At 35.5% G+C, this 25,331-nt stretch overlaps 1 protein-coding gene across 1 annotated transcript; it reads right to left on the reverse strand.

Moving 5' to 3' along the window:
• Positions 1 to 961: 961 nt before the first annotated feature.
• On the reverse strand, positions 962 to 17,413 carry LOC147504065 (uncharacterized). Its single transcript, XM_086557154.1, has 9 exons — positions 17,098 to 17,413; positions 16,949 to 17,020; positions 16,776 to 16,865; positions 14,280 to 14,322; positions 8,995 to 9,101; positions 6,108 to 6,203; positions 3,466 to 3,656; positions 3,241 to 3,310; positions 962 to 1,296 (listed from the first exon to the last, which is right to left on the reverse strand). The coding sequence occupies exons 1-9, from the start codon at positions 17,296 to 17,298 to the stop codon at positions 1,186 to 1,188; spliced, it is 981 nt and encodes a 326-aa protein (XP_086413280.1). The 5' UTR covers positions 17,299 to 17,413; the 3' UTR covers positions 962 to 1,185.
• Positions 17,414 to 25,331: the final 7,918 nt, after the last annotated feature.

Here is a 25,331-nt window from a genome sequence, read left to right on the forward strand (position 1 = left end):
AAATGTCAATGGGATAAAACCACCCCAGACAAGATCACGCGTCACAAGTACTACATCCCCAAAATATTACCAACGGACTAGCTGGACAAATACATCCACCTGAAGGAAATACAATTGTGAAACTAGGCTTTCTAATTCCCATATAAACTTAGGCCATTCAGGCACTTGAATTTATAAGCAAAGTATTAAGTAAGGGTTCCTAAAATGAACATTTCTAAGAACAAAACCAATTTTACTAGCGAAAGCGCACACTTGGTCAGCTCAATAGGCTTTGATGATTGAACGAGCACAAATATAGGCCCAAACACAAACTGAAATAATCACGTGTAAATTTGTATTTACATATAACAATATGAATTGTTTTTCACAATAACCTGTAACATGTCTATAACCCTATGTAAGATTATATTTACTTACCTATGTAATTTTACATATGTAAATACAAATTTATATTGCTGATATCAGCCCATGTTTTTTGTCCTAAAACCAAAATTATCTTTATCCTTGTACTATGGGCCCGTTCCTGGACGTTAGCCCTTTTCTAATTTGAATTACCACAGAGAACTAGAAGTTCTATTAAGAGTTAGTTATAGAGCCCTTCATGCTAACACCTACTTTTCTTACAGCTCAAGCCCAGACAAGTATACGACCCAAAGGAGTAGATAATAAACAGGGAAAGTGAAATTGATGCTGCTGAAGCTTCAGCATACCACGGCAAAAGTCCAGGCCTAATTGGTCGCAAAGACTAACATCTACAGAGACGAATCGAATCAAGGGGGACAGATTCATCAACAAAGTCGGGAAGCAATGGTGTTAGGTCAGGTTTATATAGTCTAGCCCAAATATTTTATGGGCTGATGCTAGTATGCTACAGGCAGATCTACTCCATGAGATTCACTTGTCTACGTAACCTCTACGTAGTTTGATAATTGAATGAATTATTTGCTAAACTAACCAAAAATAAGGCTTAAAGCAGGCTTTTCCATAAACTCTGACAGATGTAAACAACTTTTTTCTGCTCCACGAGATTTGTCCAATCTGATATTGGAAGTAATTGTGTACATCAACCAATTACCAATAACATAGATATTGCTGATTAGCAACTCTTGAAACACTATAGCCCCTTCCTATGGTGCCTCTGAGGAGAAACGGAAGACATTAATAGATAATTGCTGTCACAACTATTCATCCTAGTATATGCTCGAGTCCAGCCAGACCCTGCGGCGCAGCCAGTCGATTTCCTCCAGAAACAGCATGGAGCAGCTGTTGTAACCACCTCTTTGTTGTAGCATCATCCTAAAAATGCAAAATGGAATACAGTGAGAAAGAATGTAAAGAAGAGCGGAGGAACCAAACTGCAATTTAAGTGAACCAAACCACATATCAGAAGCGAATTTAAGGAGCAACTCATACAGCCACATGTCAAGAAAGAGGAGACTGTTAAAAATAGTCTTGAGTTTAAAAAACTGCATTCGGAATTTCTACTTTCACATGTTACACACTATCTGCCTGATGTATGTTTTCCAAACCCATTGAGCCACTAAAGAGTAATCACCATATGACAGCTCATCTGACATCTATGCACAACCGACCACATCTTGGGGTTTCAACTATCTAGTCCTATTACATTTTTCTTTCCATTGTTCTCCCTGCTATCCACTTTATTAGGCTTTCCACATTGCTTCTATGCGTAAAAGCCTTTTCTATGGCCAAAGATATGCAAGACAACTCAATTAGAGTTTGTTTCAACTTATCAGGACTTTCAGGGGATGATCTCAAGTCCGGTAGACCCTTTTTCTGATTTCTCCACTTCATCCCCTCTCGGCGTATGGATTACAAATATATCTATGTTGCTTTATAGGGCTCCCCACTCCTCAAGTTCTGTAGACCCTTGTGGGTTACATAATTTTATTAATTATAGCCAAGTAACATGGACAATTCATATTTTAAAATAAATCCGTGTTGCACACAGACACTCGTGTCAGACACATGGACACCACGTTGTGCATACAATTTCAAACTAGGGTTTCTTCTATACCCTAAAAGACTAAGAAAAAAGTCTATTAGTATAGTTACGCCATGATACACCATTTTCATAGTTCTTAATATGTAAGCAGGCACTTTCTAAGGTCTTCTTCCAGAAATGAATTTAAAAGGCATGCCAAACTAAGGGATTAGAAGGCTCCTCCTCATCTTGCCAATGCCATTTCTATGGAAACCATCAAGTTTTTGCAATATTGATGAGACAATTATCAACAGAATTTTCCATCCAGTCTTCTGAAAGACTTCATTGGTGCAAACGGCACAATGTAACGGTTTCAATCGTGTATGGGAAAAAGTTCACTAGAGCTATTTGGTTCGGTATTTCCTTTTTGCTCCACTTGTTTATGAGAGCCAAAGGCTGCATCCCATATCCTACTAATGTTTTTTTTTCCTTTAATCTATATACTTACTAAAGGGGCTCTTGCGACTTAGCAGTGAGACTATGACGTAAGAAAGTTTGGGTTTCCTTCACTATTTTGTCGTTATGTGTTTCACACATTAAAGTGCGGCATAAAAAACTCTATATTTCCTATTTTCACAGCCAATTAGTTATTACATGTATGACGTCGCTAATAATTACTGATTACAAAATGTGTTCGTGTCTAATATAGTTCTTAATTTTTACTGCGATTTTCTGAAAAAATCCTCCATGTGGGGCCACCACATGGCATCAAATTCTTCAAAACTTAAAATGGCATCACGTGTCTCTTTGTCCTATATTTTCTCATATTTTTGCTGTGTTTTTTTCCATTAATATGCGCCAATAAACGCCATTTCTTCTCCGACTAGCTATTTCGTCAATAAATGCCTTTTATGACATTCTTTAATAGTACCCACAGAGCACATTAATAACCCAATTAGGGAAGAATAATAGCATATCTATTTCCTACTGTTTTCAGATAAGATTTCTTCCTTCACAATATCTAATTGATAAATACGATTACATTAATTATATCTTTACTAAAAAAACCCAAATACGTAATCTCCTATTTTGCATTTGTTTTTTTGGAAACACAAATTAACGTGGTTCCATATTTTGAAATCGCACAGCATGCATACGTGCACATTTGTATGTATTATGATTTCCTTACCCCTACTATGCATATGAAAAAACCAAGAAACAGAGAAACATCAAATTGATACTGAACATATAAAACAAATACACAAGGTTTCATAACTTTCATAAGTAGCACATACACGAAGGCAATTATTGAAGGACCCATCTCTCAACATTTCAGGAAGGCAATTCCTTAGTGCATCACATGCCCTGCATTAAAAATAAAACAAAACAAAAAATCAATAAGAACAAAAATAGAATCGGAATCAGTATGTACACACAGATGCTTGTTCTAGGTATAATCATTCCCATCTTCGCAGACATGGGAAATAGTCGCAAATATGCTTAGGTTACAGATAACATACCTAGGATTATCGGACAATCTGAGATAACAGCGGATAATATGTTTAAGCAGCCTGGAGGAGGGTTGCTCAGAAAGAGATGTAACCATGGTTCCCAGAACACGACCTACTGCAAAAAACCGCTCTGCTGTAGTACATATATAACGCAGGCCCACATCATCCAACAGAATCTTTTGAACAATAAAGGTAGCAACCTGAATGATTTTTTTCAACAATTTCAACGCTTAATTAAAAGGGACCCTGCTGGAAAGTAGTACAGTTCAACCCATCACACAATAGCAGATCACATAAACCAAGATTATAAGCACGCCAATCATTTTCTTGTCATTCCTTTTGGGTTTGCTAAAAATAAGTCGATTTATTTTATGTTTTTTTCCTTCTTTAATTCAGTAGAATTCAATGTCAACGTAGATTACAATATCTAATAATGATCATAGGTAGCGAGATACTGAAAGACCCACCACCACCACCACCACCCACAACAACTAACAAGATCATTCCAATTACACATGATGTCAACAAAAGTCATCCGCGAATGGTTGGTCTAAAAGAAAATAGAAACAGAAGACTCATTAAACTACTCCCCTACTAAAAAGAGAAAGCAACTTTCATTAATTTATACATCAAAACTACTTTGCTAAATCAAAAAGGGTAGTGTTATTGTTTTGTTAGACAAAAGTGTCCGTATTATTGTTGATTGTTGACTGCACTTAACAACAAGATTTCTTTTAATCTCTACGCATTAAAAAGAAGGGTTTTCTTCTTCTTCCCGCCAAGGTTCTTTATCACCTTAGTATCTTCGTATTCATCACTTTTAATCACTTTTCCCAACTTTTCCAAGCTTATCAAATAGAGCTTATGCATTTTCAATAGTGATTGCATAATTAACTTGACAACTGCGGAGATCTTACTTTTTATATTTTTTTTTTACAAAATTATTGATTTGGTATTTACCTTCCTTCTAATTGATTGTATTATTTTTCCCATTAGCCCGGACATTTTCAACTATTTATGTTCTCAAAATTTTGAGGAAAAAAAAAAGAACAGACTTTATAATCCTAGTATGATAAAGAATAGAGAAAAATTATAATGTGGGTTATTGAACAAGGCAACTCCTTAGAAAGGTGGGTTTCATAAAGTGGGTGTGGTGCATAATAAGCACCAGCCATAAAAATAGAACTACTTTCTTTTGGATCAATCCTAAACTCTTGGTCAAGATAACTCATGGCATAGATGGCAACTCCTTAGAAAGGTGGGTTTCATAAAGTGGGTGTGGTGCATAATAAGCACCAGCCATAAAAATAGAACTACTTTCTTTTGGATCAATCCTAAACTCTTGGTCAAGATAACTCATGGCATAGATGTTTAATGCCAACTCTTGAACCCAACATCACCCTCGAAGCAATGTACAAGTTGTAAAACTGTATATATATCCCGAGTTGACATCCCTACCAAAAGGGGCACTTCCACAGTGAGTTAAGGGCAGATTTTTTCCAGATACGATCTCCAAAACAATCAGCTCGTTTCAATGTGTCTACCCTTGTCAAAAGTTGAGTTTAAGTTTGTGATTTTTATGAAGGTTCACATTTTTTCCGTTTTGTAAATCGCATTTGACAAGGCTAGAGATTTCAAAATGAGCTGATTTAAACAACCCTGAAGTGCACATTTTGGTAGGGATCTCAATGTATCCTGACCGATATATATATATATATATAAAGATATAATCCATTAATTTCACATCCCATTACAATAAAGGTAATCCCGCCTAGCAAGATGCTAAGTTTTGAGATTACAAACTCCCCTCACACCCAAAATACATGACATAGTGTCACCCCCGCAGCAAGAAGAGGTTGTTGTCATTTGAAATGAAACACTCTAACCCCAAAAGGGCGCCCTCGCCCTCTTGGCAAAACGGTTCGAAAGAAGAACATCTCTACAAGGCCCTGCCTATATCGTTCTTTGACAAAAACCCAATTAGTAAGCGACACAGGACAAAAAAGATGAAGAGAGAAAATAAACTTTACTTAGTGGAAGACTATAATTGATTGCAGGAATTCAGCTTCCTGGAGAATCAAGGATTTTTGTAAAGATAGAACAGAAAATTGAAATTCATTTGGTATAAAGGTAACATTTTCATTGATAATTGTAAGCAAATAACCAACAATTCAGTCTCATATTCTTCCAAGGGTATATGACACTCAAGGAAAGCGCGTCCTTTCTAGATGAACGATTGAGTAGGTGGGATAACTTTCTCTTCTACCCTTCTTCCCTCTGTCTCTCTCATTTTTAAGGAATCTTATTTCCTTGAATCAAACATCGCCAAATTATCACCAAATATAATTCCTAAATCACTACAACAAACATCCATTCTTTGTTTGTAGGACTTAAAAAAACATATAACATTTGTATCATTGTCAATATTAGAACCACTTTTAAGGTATTTTCTATTATGACCAGCAAAGGTCACCTTTTTTTCCCCTTTTGGAATGGTCACAAAATTTAAAAACAAAAAACAAATAAACAAACAAACAAACAAACAAACAGTAGTTGCTATGCATAAATATAATGACAATGTATCAGAATCCAAATTTTGAATGGAAAACAACCAAAACAAGAAAACAATTTTATCATGAATGACTAATTACCGTTTTCGAAAGTTCACTACCCATCTCCATGGTGCGCAAACACAACGGAATTATTTCTGTTGAGAGAAGGAAACTAATAACTTCTGTATCATCAACCTGCGACACAATGAGAAAAATTGTGATACTTGTGAGAAAAGAAATTGATTTTAAAGGAAAGTGTACTGGATGTGAAATTTTTTTCACAAAGGTTAAGATATACAAAAACTACATGCTTCATGTGGGAGAGAAGAGGATAGCATACATCTATTCTGTGACAGTAGCTTTTGCAAATTACTAAAAACAGGACTACAATTTTGCTAACACTAGAAGGGGGGCACCTCTTACTAGTTTCGTGCAAAATCCCATTTAATGGTTCATTGTTGAACCATTTGCACTAGTGGCACACCCTAAATTGTCTTCAATAGACTCTTCTGGAATATATTATTCAATGTTATTTGATGTAATATATGGAAGGAAAGGAACCTCACAAATTTTGATGATACATTCTCCACTGTTGGAAAAATTGTTTGTAAAAGAGTCAATATGAGCGGGCAACTTCCAAATGTAAGGGTAAGAGGGCTTGAGGTTTGAGAATCTCATGTTTAATGGGAGACTTGTAATACCGATATAACCATGGTCCCTGTATATAACCATGGTCCTTGTACATTTGAGGATGGAAGGGGATTGCAAGGGGCCTCTTCTTCCGTGATATTTATTTCTTCGTTCTCTTTCTCCCCCATATCGAGTGAAATTCAAACCTCCAAAGTCCAAATGGTAACCAGGCCCAACTTGCTTTGTAGTAGCAGCCTCATGAAGTCTGGGCTTGTTCCCTCCTAACAGAAGATAAACTTGGTTGAAACACCTGTTTCTATCACCAACTGCTCCAGGCCCGTGTTCTGTTCTACCAGGTAAAGTGACAACCTAGGAAGCACGGATACCGACACGCGAAACGTATACGACACGACACGGATATGCGGACACGGCATTTTTCAAAAATATAGGATACGGATACGTCATGGACATGTTTGAATAATATATATATTTCGCCGTCACAGAAAAGGCACGGAGCCAGCGGAAGACGAACCAGATTTTTTTGGGCTTTCTATATTGTAAATTGACTATTTTCCTATATAAGAAAAGTGTGAGGGGCTGAAACCTAACTAAGCCGTCCTCTTTTCTCTCTCAAAAATTTCTTATATGCGTAAGATTACTATTCTGACATGTCCCCGGCGTGTCGCAAATTAAAAAAAATAATTATAAAATCGGATACTCCAAATCGCGTATCCGACACGTATCGGGGAGTATCCGTGTCGGACACGGATACTTCACCCTTAGAGACGTATCGGTGCTTCATAGGCGACAACCCAATATATTAGTGCTCACCTGACCCATATCAAACATTTCCTTCTACGTGGGTGATCCGTGAACCACAACCACCGCTTGTAGTACTGAATTTTGAACTGCTCCCATTGCCAACCCGAGTGCACTACCTACCATTCTCCTCTCGAATGGACGCTGCTATGTTTTATTCCATTACTTACCATGTAAGCAAACGAACCATCCTGCCCAGATCGCCACTCATCGTCTTCACCATTTCTCTACCAGAACTAGCGGACTTTTACTAATTTTTTTAACCGATAAAAATCATTTTATTTCACTAATATCACCCTTGTTACAATCAGTTACAGCAAGTGGACCTTGCAGCAACATTCTACTTGACTTTTGAAAGTACTCATAACCTGGATCAGACCCTCACTGCATTTCAAGACGATCCAAGCTACAAAAAATCTTGGTTGGACACCCTCTTGAAGCAAGGATTAGCACAAACCTAACTGTTAAGCTCCTCCTTGATCCTATCCACAACCTTGTGGATTTCCTTTTGTAATTGCTCAAACAACCTTGTATTTCTTTCTTTCCATACAGGCACACAATTGCTCTTAGGATATGCTCTGCAGGCCCTGTTGCTTTGGTAGAAAGAGATAGAAAGTGTTAGAAGGCGGCCTTGAAGGTTTGTTGAAAAACGAAAAAGAATAACTCAAGAAAACCTTTGAAGAAACCAGAATTAAGGAGAATATGATCCACCCTCTCTTCTTCCCCTTTACATAGTAAACAAATGTTATCTAGCTTCATACTTCTTTTCAATATGTTGATGGTATGAATTCTCCCCAAGAAAGCAAGCCAACAAAAAAAACCACTTTGAATATCCATCCATATCCAATTATATCACAATTATGAATCACCTCCGCTCTTCATTAATCAATGAAAGCATACACCGTGGCCAAACTTTTTAGAAAAACCTCATTGATATTCCTCTTTGTTGTCCCATTGATATTCCTCTTTAAGAGAAAGACTATATATATATATATATATATATATATATATATATATATATATATATATTTTAAATTTAATTGTTTGGTGAGTTGTGACCTATGCTATAACGTGTAAAAGTGTCTTGCCAACAAAATAAAAAAGTGACGAGGTGATTAAGTCATCATATGAGAAAGAAAAGAGATTTATGGAATGAATAATAATTCAACTTTCTATGATGTTGTAAAAGCATTGGAGTATTGCATGGAGATAGAAGACTCTAGTTGGCATTGTAGTAATAAATGCATGCTGACAAAAGACTTTAGTTGCCTCAACCAACACATGGTAATATCAGGGGCTTGGTTAGAGGAGGAATTAATGGTTCAGATGTGTGGTGGGATTAAACTTTGTTGATACCCTAAAGGTACTGTTCATTCACCACAATATTCAACAAAGGCTGTTCCTAGATACTGTAAATCATTAAATGTCAAATAAGCCGACTAGTGAATAAATTCAAGGGCCTTTTTCACCGTGGGCTGTAGGCCCGAGCACATACTAGTTTACAAAACATTAAAAGAATTCAAGCAACATGAAGTACCTTTACAAGTGCACCAATAACTCCCAAGCTAGTAAGCCTCAGATACTCAAATGGTCTCGTCTTGCTGGTAGTATTTAGGAAAGGGTACAGATATAAAGGTATATGAGCTGAAAAGGACAAAAAATGACATTCTCTTAATGAAATCTTCAAACTAGATCAATAAAAATTGATGCATCTGTATTAATAGAAGATAAGGCTAATCAAACACTAAAAATATTTTTTCTAAAATATGCTAAGTTTAGTGTTTATTGACAAAATCCATCTACTGATATACGCGAATTAAACATTTACATCCCCAAATAAAAAGCCCCCTAACAACACCCTATACGCGAAATCCAAATGGGTGTGATTGGGTGAAATCTCAACCCATATTCCTCATCTCATTCGTCATCAGTCATAGTTGACTAACTATTCGTCTTCACCTTCCTCTTCATAATCACTGAATCCGTCACTACTATTGAAATCCCTTCAATCATCAACCTCTATACAATCTTCAAGTCTTTTATTGTTGCCTTGAACCTTGCCCAACCTCCACATTATAGCCCCACCCTTTCCCAAAGCTAAGTGTACTTTCTTTGCTATCCTCTCTCCCAACCAATTTTTCTTTTCCAACTTGCACTGAGAATCAAGCTAGCAGTGCAACCTTTTTTATTGGGAAAAAAAAGCTGGATTCGGCGGGGCTAAAACCATGACCAATGGGTTAAACCCGACTTCGGTTGGGTCCGACTTTGGATTTTGATGACTTGGGTCGGCTCAGATTGAAAAAGTGAAACCCAACCAAAACTTGGGTTGGGCTCAGGTTAAGATGTTAGAAAGCCCAACCACCCTGAGCCCAAACATTTGCTAGTGTCAAGACCGTCAACTATGACTTTTTATGTATAACGCTCTTTTCTTGACGCAGTTAGACTTCTAAGTCTTATGGTTCCTACTTTCATATAATTTCTTTTATATTTCTTCACTATAAAAGCTAAGCATCCAATGTGATGCATTTCAAATTTCAAGAAAAACAAAAAAACATAAGCAAATGATGCAACCCCTTCAACCCAACTTGCCCGACATAACCTGAATCAAACATGCGTTGAGGAACTTGTATTTCGAGTCAGGATGAATCTGGGGTAAGAGACTGATAGACATAGGAACTTAATTTGGCTCTGGTTAACTCAAAACCGGGCCCAACAATGCCCAAGCTGCGGCTCTAAATCAAGTGCTGGAATCTGGTGGCAACAATCAGAAAACTTCTGCTTAGCCTAAATGAAGTGGTAGTACTTCATGTCTACTGCAAAGAAAACAGAGCTGCAGATCATCTTGCAAAACTCTCTTTAGGTGCCAACGTGGAGCCTTTTGTTTTTACATCTCCCTTACGTAATACTTTGAGTACAATAGTACAATATGATGCAACAAAGGTTTATGAAAGATTATAAAAACAGATGGGGATCTGCAAAATTCCAGCATCAGCCCCTTTCTCATAATCATACCCCTCGAAACCACCGTGGTTTATCCCTACACCAGCATTTCTTCATCTGTTCATTCTCTTTTCCTCCACCCCTGCTTCCTTTTGACATTTTTTTGTAAGCCCTGATTTTTTAACCTCCCTACTTGTCCCATCCCTGTCTCTGACCTTCCATCGTTCTCCACTCTTCCAAAGTCCCCTCTTTCCCCTTCGACTGGCCCTCGCACTCTTGTCCCTGATACCCTTTTCATGTCCTCTAAAACCCTTGATAATGGACCTACCCCTTTTCATGTCCTCTAAAACAACACTTCCTAATCGATTTCAGCCTCTTCCATTTTATTATATAGGATTATAGGCCTTACCTAAATCTTGGGCCCTCCACCCATCAGACCTGCTTGATCCCTTCAAATGACCACCCATATTGGTCTCTCTTTAACGTGATATTTATGGCAAACTGGAGCTATCTTTTGTAAGAACCTCTAGCTTTTTATTTGATTACGAGATATACAAAAGGGTTTGCAAAAACAGTTATGGACGGTTGCATAAACAAACAAACAAATGAACGCAGAAAATTAGATTAAACGAATGAATGTAAAATTAAACAAACCATTCTTTACAACAATGTAAATGGGAGCATGGTCAACTTAAAATGTATATACTTTAAGCAAATAATAATGCCAGAACCAGAAAATATCATTTTCCCCGATAGGACTAGTTGTTTAAAGCGAACTTTCCCAATAAAAGGTTGTGAAAAATGGTTTTCAGATGTTGTACGGTATCTGTAGTTGTACAGTGTACATAGGGAAGATCTAATGTGTTCCTGCAAGGTAATCTTACAGTTGTGTACCCATAAGCCATAAACATACAACATCAGAAAAGGTAATGCATCCGTTTCCTAGGTGTGGCCAGTCTCTGAGATATCTCCATCGAAGCCTTGTAGGTCGTGATTCTAATTTATGAATTATGCAAGATCAGAAGCAAGAGAAAGAGATTAAACCAAACCCTATGTCTATCTATTGTTCGGCGGACTTCTTTTTTACAACAGTAGGTTTTAGTTTCTATCAATCTTTATATGAAACCTAATTTTGAACACACCATTATTAGATTAGGCCTTCTTTGCCTGCGCATTACCCTACTTCCTTAATCCAAATAGCCCTAGGAGAAGCTGAGCTAGCTAACCTAAGTCGCTCCCTTCATTCGTTATGACATATGGGAGATCCATATCTTTTTCTGTGCTATTGAGCCACCCTATGTGAGGAGGGGAGAAAGAGATGGAGATATATGGGAAGTTAACTTTACTTAGTTTATACAATCTTTACATCCTTTGTGCACATCACATAACATGGTTAACCAAATGATGATATGTTACTTTGCTTTTATATCAAGTGCACTGAGATATGTGTACTACCACCAACATGGGTTGTTGCTATATACTACCGAGTCACAATTGCAATCCACAGGAATGTGCATGCTAAAGTGGGACATGACACATGTTATGGAAATTCACTTTCTTTTTCTTTTTTTTCTTTAAGCAGACAAATATATATATCATTCATTTATATAAAGTAACAAAAGTACATTACAAATACCCTCAACTAAGTAAGTCACAAAGGTAAAGAACTTCATTAAAACCATAGTTCGGGATTTCGGAATTCTCGGAATTCCGACAAATCCAAAAACCGAAATTCATCAAATTTTGACCCCTATCATATTCGGAATTTCGATTGATTTCGGAATAATCAATATTTCAACTCTATATTCGGAATTCCGGTTTTTTGAAAAACCAAGATATTGGGCGGAATTCCGAGGTTTCGTTCGGAATCACGAACACTGATTAAAACACATTACTTAAATTTAGAATTGATATTAAGAAGGGTAAAAATACCTTCCAAGATAAACCAACATAATTATAGGAATGAGAAAGACTACACAGAAAATGATAATACATAAAGACATTTAGAGAATTAAATATATAAATTGTGTCCATTGACAAAAACAAAAAGAAAAAAGAAGTTCATAATAATTTTACCACATTGAAGGATGAAGAAAAGTGAAAGAGGTGACACTATATCAAACAATCCAAATGACTAGTCAAGGCTGCTATCATGATTCATGACATGCAATCTTCTTGGGAGGTGTTGCACAAAAGGCAAAGATTTGGAATGTCATAAATTGCATTGAAGTTGCCAATTGAAGCCGGGCACCAAACCTATCACCTATGTTTATCATGAGAAAGAGGATACGGCCTTATTAGTTTCAGCCTCGTATCACTTCAATATGTATATATGAAAAATAAGAGTTTACAATAATAGAAACTTTCTAAAATATTCGGGTCGGGTGCACTGCCCCCAACCCCCAATGGACGGATGGCACACAACGAACGTAACATTGTGAGACATCTCCCTCGGGGCGGACTGGGCCGCACAATCCTTAAACCCACTCGAGAGATTTCCTCTTAGAACTCTTTGGGAACAGAAGGTGTATATGCAATAGACGCTCCCTAGAGGCAAGAATAAGCATTAGCAACACTAGGAAAGCACTCGTTATTTAAGAAAGCTTCTAGAACATTCTTATCAGAATTCTAAGTTATTTTTTATTGTTGTGTCCAATGAGAAATATAACTTGCATTTGTTTAGAGTTCATATTGTTTTGTAAGAAACCAATTATTATGATTATTATCACTTAAATTGATGTTTATTATATTTGAACCAACTATCATTCTTCTTAAACATTATGAGCATCCAACTTAAAACCAATTGGTAATAAGTTGGGAGGCCCATCAACATTTACAGTATACTGCAATGCTTTTCAAATCCCATGTGGGACTATAAAAAACATCTAAACAAGCCTCCTCACATGTGGCATTACAAGAGCCTAACACGTGGACAATACACTTGGGCGACGTGGAGTAAACCAACCCTTTGGGCCAAACACAATAGCCTGCCTGCTCTGATATCATTTTAAACATTATGAGCATCCAACTTAAAACCAATCAGTGATTAGTGGAGAGGCCCATCAACATTTGTACTTCACTGCAAGGCTTCGCAAATCCCAAGTGAGACATAACAAACATCTCAACAATTATTATTATATATACCCCACTAAAAGATCTTCATGTTCTTGATCGTCTAATTTTTAATTCTCTTTTCTTCAATTCTTCTCTAATTGAGATTTTCACATCTCTTTCCCGAAATCATACCATGTTCTTCATTAAAAATACTTTAAATGTTTCAAGGTGGGCCGTCCAACAAAAAAGCAACTTTTCAGGGGGATACTATGGCACCAAATGATCTTACAAGGAAGTTGTCATCACCAAAAGCTTGATACATGGTATCCACAAAGTCACAATTAAAATGTAATTTCAAAAAAGTTCCATTGCATCACACTGCTACTCTTCTTGTAATAGTTTTGTTTGCAATACTAGCATTTTGTTCAAGGCTATGTTGCAGGGAGCATTAAAGTCTCCCTCATAAGGGATTTACTAACCCACGCATCAGCCATAAAAGAAAGTTTCAGGCGATTGGGGATAAAGCATATTTTTACTCGTGCATTGTGATCTCTTTATGTCATAGGTGTTTCTCTTCTACATTGTACACCACAACCACTCAGCATAGAGAGTTTTATTAGTTAAGGTTACGTATATAAACCCAAGACCACACTTTTTTTTGTCAAGGCATTTCACCCAATGGATTTTGGAATTTCCTCTAAGACCACGCATAAGAAACTTATAAAGAACGAATTTCACTTAAACACAATTAACCAAAAAATAATTTTTTTTAAATTAAAATTCAATTGCAAATGTTCTCATGCATGCCAAAGATGAAAGAGAACTTACCGTTAAGGAATAATGTTCTGGTGTCTGGATGAGAAGCTACACACTACATAAACAGAAATGCATTCAGCATTGGTTTGACAAAAAAAGCTAGAAGCGGAAAGAAAATCCTAATTGCTTTAGGACATATACCACATTTAAATATCCAAAAATAGAATTTGAGTTGCAATGAACGAAATGTAAAACAACCATTGTGATAATTAAGAATATAGTCACCATCTCAAGATTATACATACAAGAAGCAAATAGTTCCAACGCTTACAGCAAGAAAGCTTTTAGAGACAATGTGAACATAAATATGGCATGGATACACCATGATTCTAGGTCTATCCATAATAAACCTGACCAATGAGATAAACAGTTGACAACCAACTAGCTTATCACTGCTAATCCATGACATGAGACCATTTTATTCACTCTGCACCTTCCACAATTTCACAATCCATACTGGGATCCCACATTAATCAAAGCATGAAAACCACAAGGCTACTGAAATATTTCAGATTGTTGATCGATTACACTCATGAGGCAGTCAATGTGTAAGATCCAACTAAGGACAACAGGGAGGGTTTCCCCGGACAGGAGTCAGATTGCTTAGTCGAGTGCTTCATATTTTCAAGAAACTTTATGAAAACAGGGCCTTGTCAAGCTGTAAGAAATTTTATAAAATTGGCCACTGCCTAAGGCACTTTTGGGGAAGGCCCCAAAGCTTGCATGAAGAGATGGCATCATATTAGCAAACTTTGTAAAAGACAGGCCAACCCCGAACAATCCTTTAAAACGAGGATCTTATGGAATCAATGCCCAATGTACAGAAACCTCATTTTGGTTACTCATTCCTTTTTACCTTGGTTAGAAACAGAAATAGAACAGTTACTTTGCATTTTATTTTCTTTAATCATTTGGCCGGTAAAACAATATATTCTACTAACAATAATGTGATGGAAAGAGTCGCACTATATCCCATTTATAAAGTTCTTAGGACAATACAGACAGCATGATATTGTTCCAGTTCACCTAAAACATCAATCTGATACCTTGCATGATGGGATCAAAGAAAACTAAATTCCATACAACAGAATTAATCCCCTACTGACGTTTCTCTGCCTTCAAAGATTTTATTGTTTCTACATAACCATATGCATTACCAATGTTCTAAAAAAACGCTAGGCAGTAGTCGGGTAGTGGGAGATCGCCTAGTGCTTAGGCCTTCTAGGGCAGCGCCTAGACATGATAAACGGTTTTTTTCATAATATACATATTATTATATATAGTCACACACACCCATACTACAAGAAATGAAGAAATAAAACATTTTCCATAATTCAAACTATAAACAAAAACAAAAGTACTTATTACAAAAAGGTGTAATAGTTGAAGAAGATGACAAGTGATCTGCTCTGAGTTGAACAGGTAGACCGAAGAACGACTCCATGTAAAAACACCCTCTCCTTATAGTGGCATATAATTTACATTTGGCATTAGTCTTTAAACCCATTCAAATCTTAAGCCTTCATGGGCCTTTTATTTTCGACATTTAATCATTTTTTTCGGAAAAAAAAATAAAAATAAAGAAATAACTGAGCCCGACTAGAGGTTGATTAATCTGGCTAGCCCAACTAATCGACCCCCCTAGACCCACCTAATTGGTCCATCGGTTTTTTAACCAATTTAGGCCTAGGCGAATTGGTTGGGCACCGCCTAGCGCCTAAAACGCTTTTTAGGACATTGTGCATTACCAACATATAACATGTGAATCACCAACATATAGGATGTAAGAGCACGGGCACCCACCACAGTAACAGAAATTGAAGATTTTCTTGGTGAATCGGAAATTTAAAAGAGATGATGAATGGATTGTTTGCCTGAGAACACATAACACATCTATTAGCAATTGATTTGCCCGCCTTTCTCAGGTTATCCGTAGTCAATGCCCTCCCCGAACTCAGAGACTAGACGAAGAAGCAAATTCTTCATGGTACTTTTGGGTTCCATGACTTTTCATATGGAAAATATACGCGCTGAAAGAGAGCGTGAGGAAATGTATACAAAGATTAGCAAAGACTTTGAAGTGGATGGGGGAGAAGAAATCCAACTTGGAATTCTTTAACGAAGACAGGAACGATGAAGATAAAGTTATATTTGTCAGGGTAGTTGTTATAGGATTTGCATTGGGGATTTTCTAGGTTTGTGGTTTTAAGCTTTTGGTGTCTTTCTTGTAGGGGTATTTGTTGGGACTACAGGGTGGTTTCCTTTAGGAGCGTGCTAATCACTGGAGTGGTAATATATTATAAAGGACCTATAGATATATAAGATTCCATTTCTTTTCACTGACTATGATTTCTTACCAACAAACAAAGAAAACAATATCAACAATTACGTGAAAGCAATGATATCTGAAACTGAAGACTGGTTGTCAAAGCCAAGCATTAACTATTCATAAGGTTGATCATGCATCTTTGAACTCCATGTAAAGAGTAGAGATGATAAGTAACTGACCTGAAGAAGAGCAAGTGCATTACAAACACGATTGGATGCTCCAGGAGTTAGAGTTGGAGGTGATAGCACAGGGTATATCGAAACTATTTCCTGCAAGAAATGAGCTTTTTGATGCATTAGTAAACAAGACAGTAGAATTCAATAAATTTAGCATCTTTCCGCAAAACATTTACTTGTAAAAGGGCAGCAATAGTCCCAAAAGAATTCCACAGCAAGGGAGCCAAATCCTGGAAAATCTCTCTCTTCTACAAAAGGATGAAATCAATTAATATTATATATAATTAAATAAAAAATAAGTAAGTAATTAAATTAAATAAAGAACCTTGGATAAATCAAGAAGAGCATTTTCACGAAGATCAGGATTACTCAATTCGAAAACCAATTGTTCAGCGGAAGCCATTTTCTGGTCTTTGTCGGTGTTATTATTATTATTGTTATTGGAAAGAGAAAGAGCGGAAGCTGCAGATGAAAATGAGGATCGATTAAATGACGCAACGAATTGCTGCTGACCCAAATTCGCCATGCAAACCAAAAAAAACAAAACTAATAATTATTGTCCTGGAAAAATTTGACTCACTGCCGCCTCAAGTTGATATAAATGTGGGGATGTGGGGTCTGGGTCACTTATTTTATTTTATATCGGGTTTTGTATTTATTATAATAAAACTAAATGATATGACAAAAATTATGGGAATTTCATGAGAATCTGAGTTAGATGTGTGTGGGAATTTGTACAGAGATGGTTTTTAAATACAAATTCAATAAATACATTGGATGCTTAATATAATTAATATTTTAATTAATTAAAATAAATTTGTGTTCAATACATATATTGGTTATATATTGGATGCCTAACTAATTAATATTTTAATTAATAAAAATTTAGTATGCTAAAAATAGAAAACCGTAAGTATTGGGACTACAAAAAAAAAATTGTGTTCATTGCATACATCTATTGGACGTTTTTGTGTTCTAATTAATTTGTTTTATGTTCATGCAAATCAAGAGATCACAAAATAGCTCATAAATAGCATTTAATATATATATAATTAAAACAAAGTAAAATGGAAACGATTTTTTTTTTGTAAGTCACGTCAATTAAGAGCCCACTAAACCATTTGATTTTCAACACCTATCAGAAAATAAGAAATCACGGCACATTACGCTTGCTTCAAAAGTTTACATTTACTTTTCGACCGTTTCAATTTGTTTGCCCTCCTAAGACTTCTCGAGCCCATTTTTCTACAAACTAATCTCCTCTTCTTTCTTCCTCTTCAGGTATCTCTAGACCATTTTGATTTCTTTTGGATTTTCTATGAAGCTTTTGTAGCTATTGTATGAAGGTCTTATTATATTTTTGTTATGGACGGTTTCATATCTGTTTTGGCCTCTCTTAGGAAATAATATATTAAGATGCTAGCTTATTTGTTTTGTAAATTTTTGAAATGTTTTTCTCCGGTGCATCTATTCATCTCAATCTAGAATTCTCATTTTTTCCCTCTCTTTTTGCAGGTGTCTCGCCTATCCTTTCCGCACTCACATTTACAGTATAAGTTTATTATTTTCTTTTTCCCCTTTGTGTTAGTTCCTTTATTTTTCCAATTTAATTTTTTGTTTCCTCTCTAATTTAATTTTTCACTCCCTTTTGCATTTGGATTGGCATAATTGCTTAGAGAGGAGCAAAAAGATTACCAAGACTTTTCTTTTTTGGTCACAATAACCAAAGAAAATCAGTAATTTTCCTGTCTAAATATTATGTGATCTCCATAAAGTTCAAGTTTCTAATTGTTTTCTTATATACAATCTGGAATTCTCCTTTTCCTCAACTAACATTTCTGTTAGTTTTTCACTGTGCACCACAAATAAATGTTGATTAAGAGCGTTGCCTATAATATCGTTCAGGTGATCGAAGTGTACCTATATCTGTAATTGGTTTAAAGTAGACAGTGATTCCAATGATGACTATATTTAGTATAGATTGCCGTGTTTTCCATTCCATCTATTCTTTGAGGCGCAAGGCTTGGGGTTGATTTTAGACTAATTTCCCTCTTTAAGTTATGAATTTCAATGTTGTTTTGTTGTTTTTTTTGTTGTTATAATATGCAATGCACTATTGACACCATTTCTTGCACCCTTCTCTTATATAATTATGTAGTTCCATTTCTTTTTATCTGTTTGGGTCTGTGACTACAAGAAATGATGGAAATAGAATGACTCCTTTATATTCAAAAGGTCTTAGTGACAGAGGGCTTTGGAACTCATTGCTTCGATTTCAAAGCACGACATGCATTCAGGTATCATTTTGAAGCTTAATATGGATCACCAATTGTGACGAACAAAATTTGATTACCTAAATTTTGCTAGATTTTTTCGCAAATCATTTTGGAATTAAAAGCTTACTACATATGTAGTGGATCAGCATGGATTTTGTCAAGATTATAGTTTGAGAATGTACTTTTATTTTAATTGATGAAATTCTTTTTTATTAATTTCAAATGAGAACAATTGTTGCTATGAAGAAATTCAATCTAAGGTTGAGCTATATAATAATTTCGGGCATGTTGTACAGTTGTTAAACGATCATAGTTCCATATCTCATCTGATCAGTTTACACCTATTTTGTAGATTCCATATAACTATGAGTGCTATTTGTTTGGGCATTTTTCAGAGTAACAAGGTAAAATCTCTTATGGGTATTTTTCAGAGCAATACTTTATGTCAATTAGGATTTATTACTACTTTGAAAAAAAAAAAAAAGAACAATTGGTTGTATACATTTATGAAATATTTTAAAGCAATGAGTTCCTATAACACATCCTTAATTCATACTATATCAATACCTCGACATATACCATATTATCTTCAATGGTATATGGAATACGTTTATTGTCTTTAGCACATTTGGATTTCTACCACTGATACAAGTCACATAACCCCATGCGGACATTAGCAAGACGGTTGTTTTTGAAGAACAATAATTTAAGATCAAACCAGATTGGATCAAACTTGATCTTAAGGATAATTTTAGACTAACATAAACCAAACATAAACCAATATATCTTAAGGATCATTTGTGGAGATTTATGATACTATAGATCAGTATAGATATGTGATACTAAGACTCTTTTTCGACCAACATCGTAATGGCTCATTTTAGATTTTACATGTGTAGTCGTCACTGACATGGTTTACATGGTATTTGAACACATGGAATGGTTGTAGTGCGAATCTATGGATTGGTAATGTCCTATACAGGAAACCTTTTGGGAATGTTTTTATTTCTCGCAACGATTATTACAAGTCAATGATTGAATTCCAAGTTGTATTCCCTTGACCTTCCTTCAGTGTGCATTTTCTTAAGGTTTAATTAGTGTAAGTAAGCTCTTGGAGATTGCATTGTAGACGAGATTCTTATTATAGTTATTATATTTTTTTTTCTTACTTCTACCTATTAACAGGCTTTGGTCTCGAGTTTAACATGCATCACTTTAGTCGCCTACGTACTGTAACCCATTCTCTTCCTTTGATATAAAAGTGTGTACGATGCGTATTGTGTTTTTCTATTTTCTTTGTCGTTGTGTTTTGATATTTATACGAGTATTGCATTGTGTAGAAACTATTGATAAGCTTAAGAGGCCATCCAATTTTTGTTAGCTTATACTGTGGCAATACCATGTGTGGAATAGATCTTAACACAGTTAAGATTGATTACAAGCTCCAAGTTGGCTAACCACTAGGTAAGCTGCTACAAACTCCATTTGTTGATTCTTCATATTACTCAATTTAAAGTTGGCAATGCATTGTAGGATTTAATATCCATTTACTCAAAATGGTGTATAAAAAGGAGGAAAAAAAATCAAATAAGACAATCTAACGTCAAGGTTTTCATTTATTGTTTTTGTTTCTTTCGTCTTATTGTGTTCATAGTATCCCCATTTAGGCATTTACCATTGTAAGTTTGTAACTATGGCATCTGCAAGGAAGAAGCAAAAAAGTTCAAGGGAAAAAACACTAACATGTGATGCTTTACCATATAATTCCACTAACATTTAGTTTTTTAGTTTAGTTTATTTTATTTGCTCAGTATCTAATTTACAATTTTGTAAAACTAAACAAAATGAAGAGGATTGAACTACAAAGCATGCAATCGATTGGAGTGTGATCTGCAACATATGTAACTTGGAGGTATGAACCCCAACAATTTATTTTTATCCATTAAAAAAAAAATTATTTTTTCGTTTGATTCTTGACTACATAATAAGAACTAAGTTATCAAATATGACCCTTTGGCATGTATTTTCTTTTTATTCATCTTAGTGGTTCCATATCATGTTGAGAATTTACACTAAGGTGTCATTTAAAATCTGATTTACATAGGATTTGTTTTGAAACGCGCGCATTCCTTTTTTTTTTTATTGAGCTGAAAGGCATTCCTGTTCAGTTAATGATAGTTCATATTGCCTTTGCGTATTTTTGAGATTTTCTCCTTCATAATGTGAATTTGTACTAGAATGGTATCGTGGCTACGTTCTAATAATCCATTCTTATTGTATGTTTTTTATTAGCATTTCTTATGCAGTAGTAGTGGAACAAATTGAATGCATAAAACTTTCATGTTTCAATTTTTTTTATTATACACAAACTTGCTAATAAGAAGAACTTGAATCTGTCTATTGATCTAGCGAGTGGTGAAGAAAGCATGAACTTCATTCTAATGCCATTTTTTTTTATGGTTATTTGAGATTTGGAATCCATGTTGGCATCAATTTAATTGTAGATTATTTAGCATTGATGCACTAATGTGTGGTTTCCTTAGTTAGAATATCGGTGGCAGTAATAACTTAGAGGAATAAGCAACTTCGGCAATATTGTCAAGGTCATTGTATTTGTTACGGTTAGATTATCATTCTTAGTGTATAATGTCTTTGTACTTGATATAGAACCCCGACATGATAACACAGACTGCAGATAACAACCATCACATCAATTAATATTTAGGAACTCAAATGAGGAGTATGCTGACTTACCATAGTTGGTTGCCTTTGTATTAGCAACCTGAGTAACAAACTATATATATATTATTATGTAATTGGGTTATTCAGATAATGCAATGCAAAAAGTCCAATCTAGGTGTGATCTTAATTTTTTAGCATGTTTAGTTAGTTTGGGGTATACACAAAGTAGGAGCTCCACCTTAGGTACACGTACATTTGAGTATAAATTTTGTATGAGATGAAACACCGAGGCAAGACTGCCCGCTTTGGATTCAAGTCTAAGCATTTAGATTTCTTAATATTTTCTCAACTCTCTTGATCTATGTTAATCAGTTTGTGCTTTTGGAAAAATTACCCTTTTATCGCTTTAATTCAACACTTTCTATATTTGCAAGTAGGATGGGAGCTGCTGCTGTTTTTGGAGGGGTTAGAGTTATTATTGACTTTTGTAATGCACACTAGATTGAAAAGGAAAAGCTTTATGTCCAAATGTGTGATGAAACAGTAGACGTGGTTGATACCCAGCTTCCCCGATGTCCACAATGAGATTTTGTTTCAATGTACTAATAAAGTGTATCAAAGGACCTCACTATGACTAATATTAACAGGTTATTGGGATTAGTTTACCATTGTAATCCTCTAAGTGCTTTTAATAGAATAATTTGATTCTCACCATATCAAAGGTAAAAATGTCATTTATTTTTTCAAGAATCAGAGTAAACATGTCCTATAGTGAAAGGGCATCGTGTTGATAGAATACTTTGATTCACCATATCAATAGTAAATATGTCATTGTTTTTTTTTTTGAGAATCAGAGTAAATATGTCCTACAGCTTGCTAAGGGCATCGTGTCGAAGGCACGCTATATCTAGGAGCTATATTTTTCTGCTTTGTATTGCCATTTTAACTCCATGGTTTTGCCGACAAAAGGCCTAAAGGGAGTGAACTTGCTATTGTTGAAATCAAAATACAGGTCCCTTTCATACAAAATGTTCACAAACTGATGTCCACTGTGGCTATTGAATTTCCCTGTCATACAAAATGTCCACTCTGAGCCATGTATGTTGTTACAGTGGTTATCTGCAAAACGCTCTTTATCTCATTTGACTACACTACTAAAAATATGATTTTTTGTCACGGCCATTTGTGGTGGCTAAAAGTCCAAAATTCGTGGCAAAATGTGTTTTGCCGCGGAAAAATGTTTAGCCACACCGGTGGCAATATAGGGTGTGGAAAGAAGTTTTTTGCCACGGCTAATATGGGCGCTGCTAAATGTTGCACTTCTTGCCACAGAAGTTTTCGCTGCAAAATGTATTTCCCCATTTAATACATTTAATACATTGTTATTATTTTTATTGGAAAAAACTTTTTGCCACGGTCATTCCGTCACAAAAAGCTAATAAAAGCATTCATATTGGAATATTGGATAACCCTTTCGCCACGACTTGACCGCTGCTAAAAAAGTGCATTATTTTATTTTTATTTTTATTTTTATTTTTTGGGGGAAACATAAACTGACCAAAAACAATATATAAGGTACTTCAAAATAATTTTAACAATGAGATCCCACATTTTCAATTGAATCGAATATGGCTTCGTCGAGTACAAAATATCACTTGATCAAACAAATAATAACTTGGAACAAAGAAAAAAAAATGTACTAGGAAACAAGAAACCATTTCCAGTAGCCATCTATCTCGGTCTTTCTTGAAGTAATCCTTAAATGCAAAGTTCAAGGCCTAGTGGAAATTACAGAAACTTTGTTAGTATGCAAACACCCAAGATATAAAATAACTTTGTTGATGTTACTTCAATTATGACAAGAAAAGAAATTTCACCTGAGTAGGGAAGTAATGACTAATGAATCACATTTGAAGTGTTTCCTCTCCATAATGACCCAACTCTTTCTTCCTTGATTATTCTGTTGAAGCATTCCGCAACACCCTTGTATGGCGTAGAGAGATACCCTGACTTGATCATCTCATCCTAGTTTTGGATCAAAAGCTTCACATGTTCAATGGGGCAGCTCCAGCGGCAGAGACACCACCCATTAGAAAGTCAAGGGCAAAGTTAGCAAAACCTTTCTAAGAAGGTCCTTCAACAAAGACAGGTGAGGTGTAGCTAGTAACAGACGATAAGTCAAGACTACTCCAGCAGGGCTGTTGCATTCCAAGATATTGCAACCCCCATGTAGGACCCTAATTTATTTTTACATTATTTTATAACAATATTTAACATTTCAGAATTTAATATTTATTTATGGGTCAACGGTCTAGTAAATGTGGGCTTGACTTTTTGATAGAAAATAGAAAAGAGGGAAAACAAGTATTTTGAATTTTTGTGTAAAGATTTTTAATAGTTGGAAAGTTTTCAAAAGAGATGTTAATATAAGGTATGTAATAGATAGAATATTTTTAATAGAAAATAATATTCTATATTAGGAATAGAAATATTTGGTAAAATAGGAGTTTCTAAAATGTTAAACAATATATAAATTCTTAAGAATGGAAGGATTTATCATAAATTCAGGGTTTTCAGAAAAACAAGGTTTTCTTAAGAATTAAACTATTTTAACTAAAAGAAAGAAGAAGGAGAAGAGGCGGATTCGTGCGTCTTCTAGCTAGCTTGGAATTTGCTTTCTCGCGTGATTTTCTATATACACTTTTTCTGTAGGAATACGAAGGTGAGTAGTTATGTTGATATTTCATCAAATCTATAGTTTCACAGTTTTGTGTATACAGACAATTTTAATATCTGTCCAAGGTTTTCGCCCATTTTTTTTAGTGCTCATTCTCCTATTATTATTCTGCATCCTGTGGCATTGTTAAACTCTGTTGAAACTCTAAAATTGGAATTTAACTGTCGAAGCTTTATGGGCCGTTAATGGCAGTGAAAGCCCAATAAAGAAAGAAATTGTACTGTATATCGTTCTGTATATGATTTGAACCTGTGGTATGTTTATATTGTTGTTGTTTTGGGTTGTTGGTTGATGTCGGGGGAGTAAGGGATTGATATTGGTTGTTGGTTGATTGGGTGGGGGCTATCGAAGCTGTGAAACAGGTTGTTAATGGCGTCGCCTGTCTTGATTGTTATGGTTTGAACTCTTATTACTGTGGTTAGGATTGATTTATGCTTGGTTGTTGTTGTGAAGTGTTGGGTATGTGATTTGGCATTTGGTTGGGGGCTGTTGAAGCTCCTAAAGGGGCATTAATGGAGGTCGAGAATTTCAAATCTAGTTTGATGAAGAGTTTTGATTTAATGATTTTAGGTTTTTGCTTCTGTCAAAGTTGTAGGAGTTTTCAGAAGGAGAAAAATCGGTGGGTTAAGAGGGGAGGACGAGTGGTGGCTGGTGGTGGAGGAGAGCTGCTCACCAGGTGAGGAAGACGACCTTAGTTGGGCTTGGGCCCGAACAACTCATTTTTGTTTGGTTGGGCCAATTTCATTTTAGTGGTTTGTGGGTCGTACCAATTTGTTTGTTTTCTTTGGGCCAGATTTTAGTTTTGTTTAGTTGGGCCAAAACTAATTAGTATTCTTTAGGCCAGACCTAAGTTGGTTTTTGTTT

Source organism: Coptis chinensis, chromosome 4, assembly GCF_015680905.1.
Source record: "Coptis chinensis isolate HL-2020 chromosome 4, ASM1568090v1, whole genome shotgun sequence".
Taxonomy (NCBI): domain Eukaryota; kingdom Viridiplantae; phylum Streptophyta; class Magnoliopsida; order Ranunculales; family Ranunculaceae; genus Coptis; species Coptis chinensis.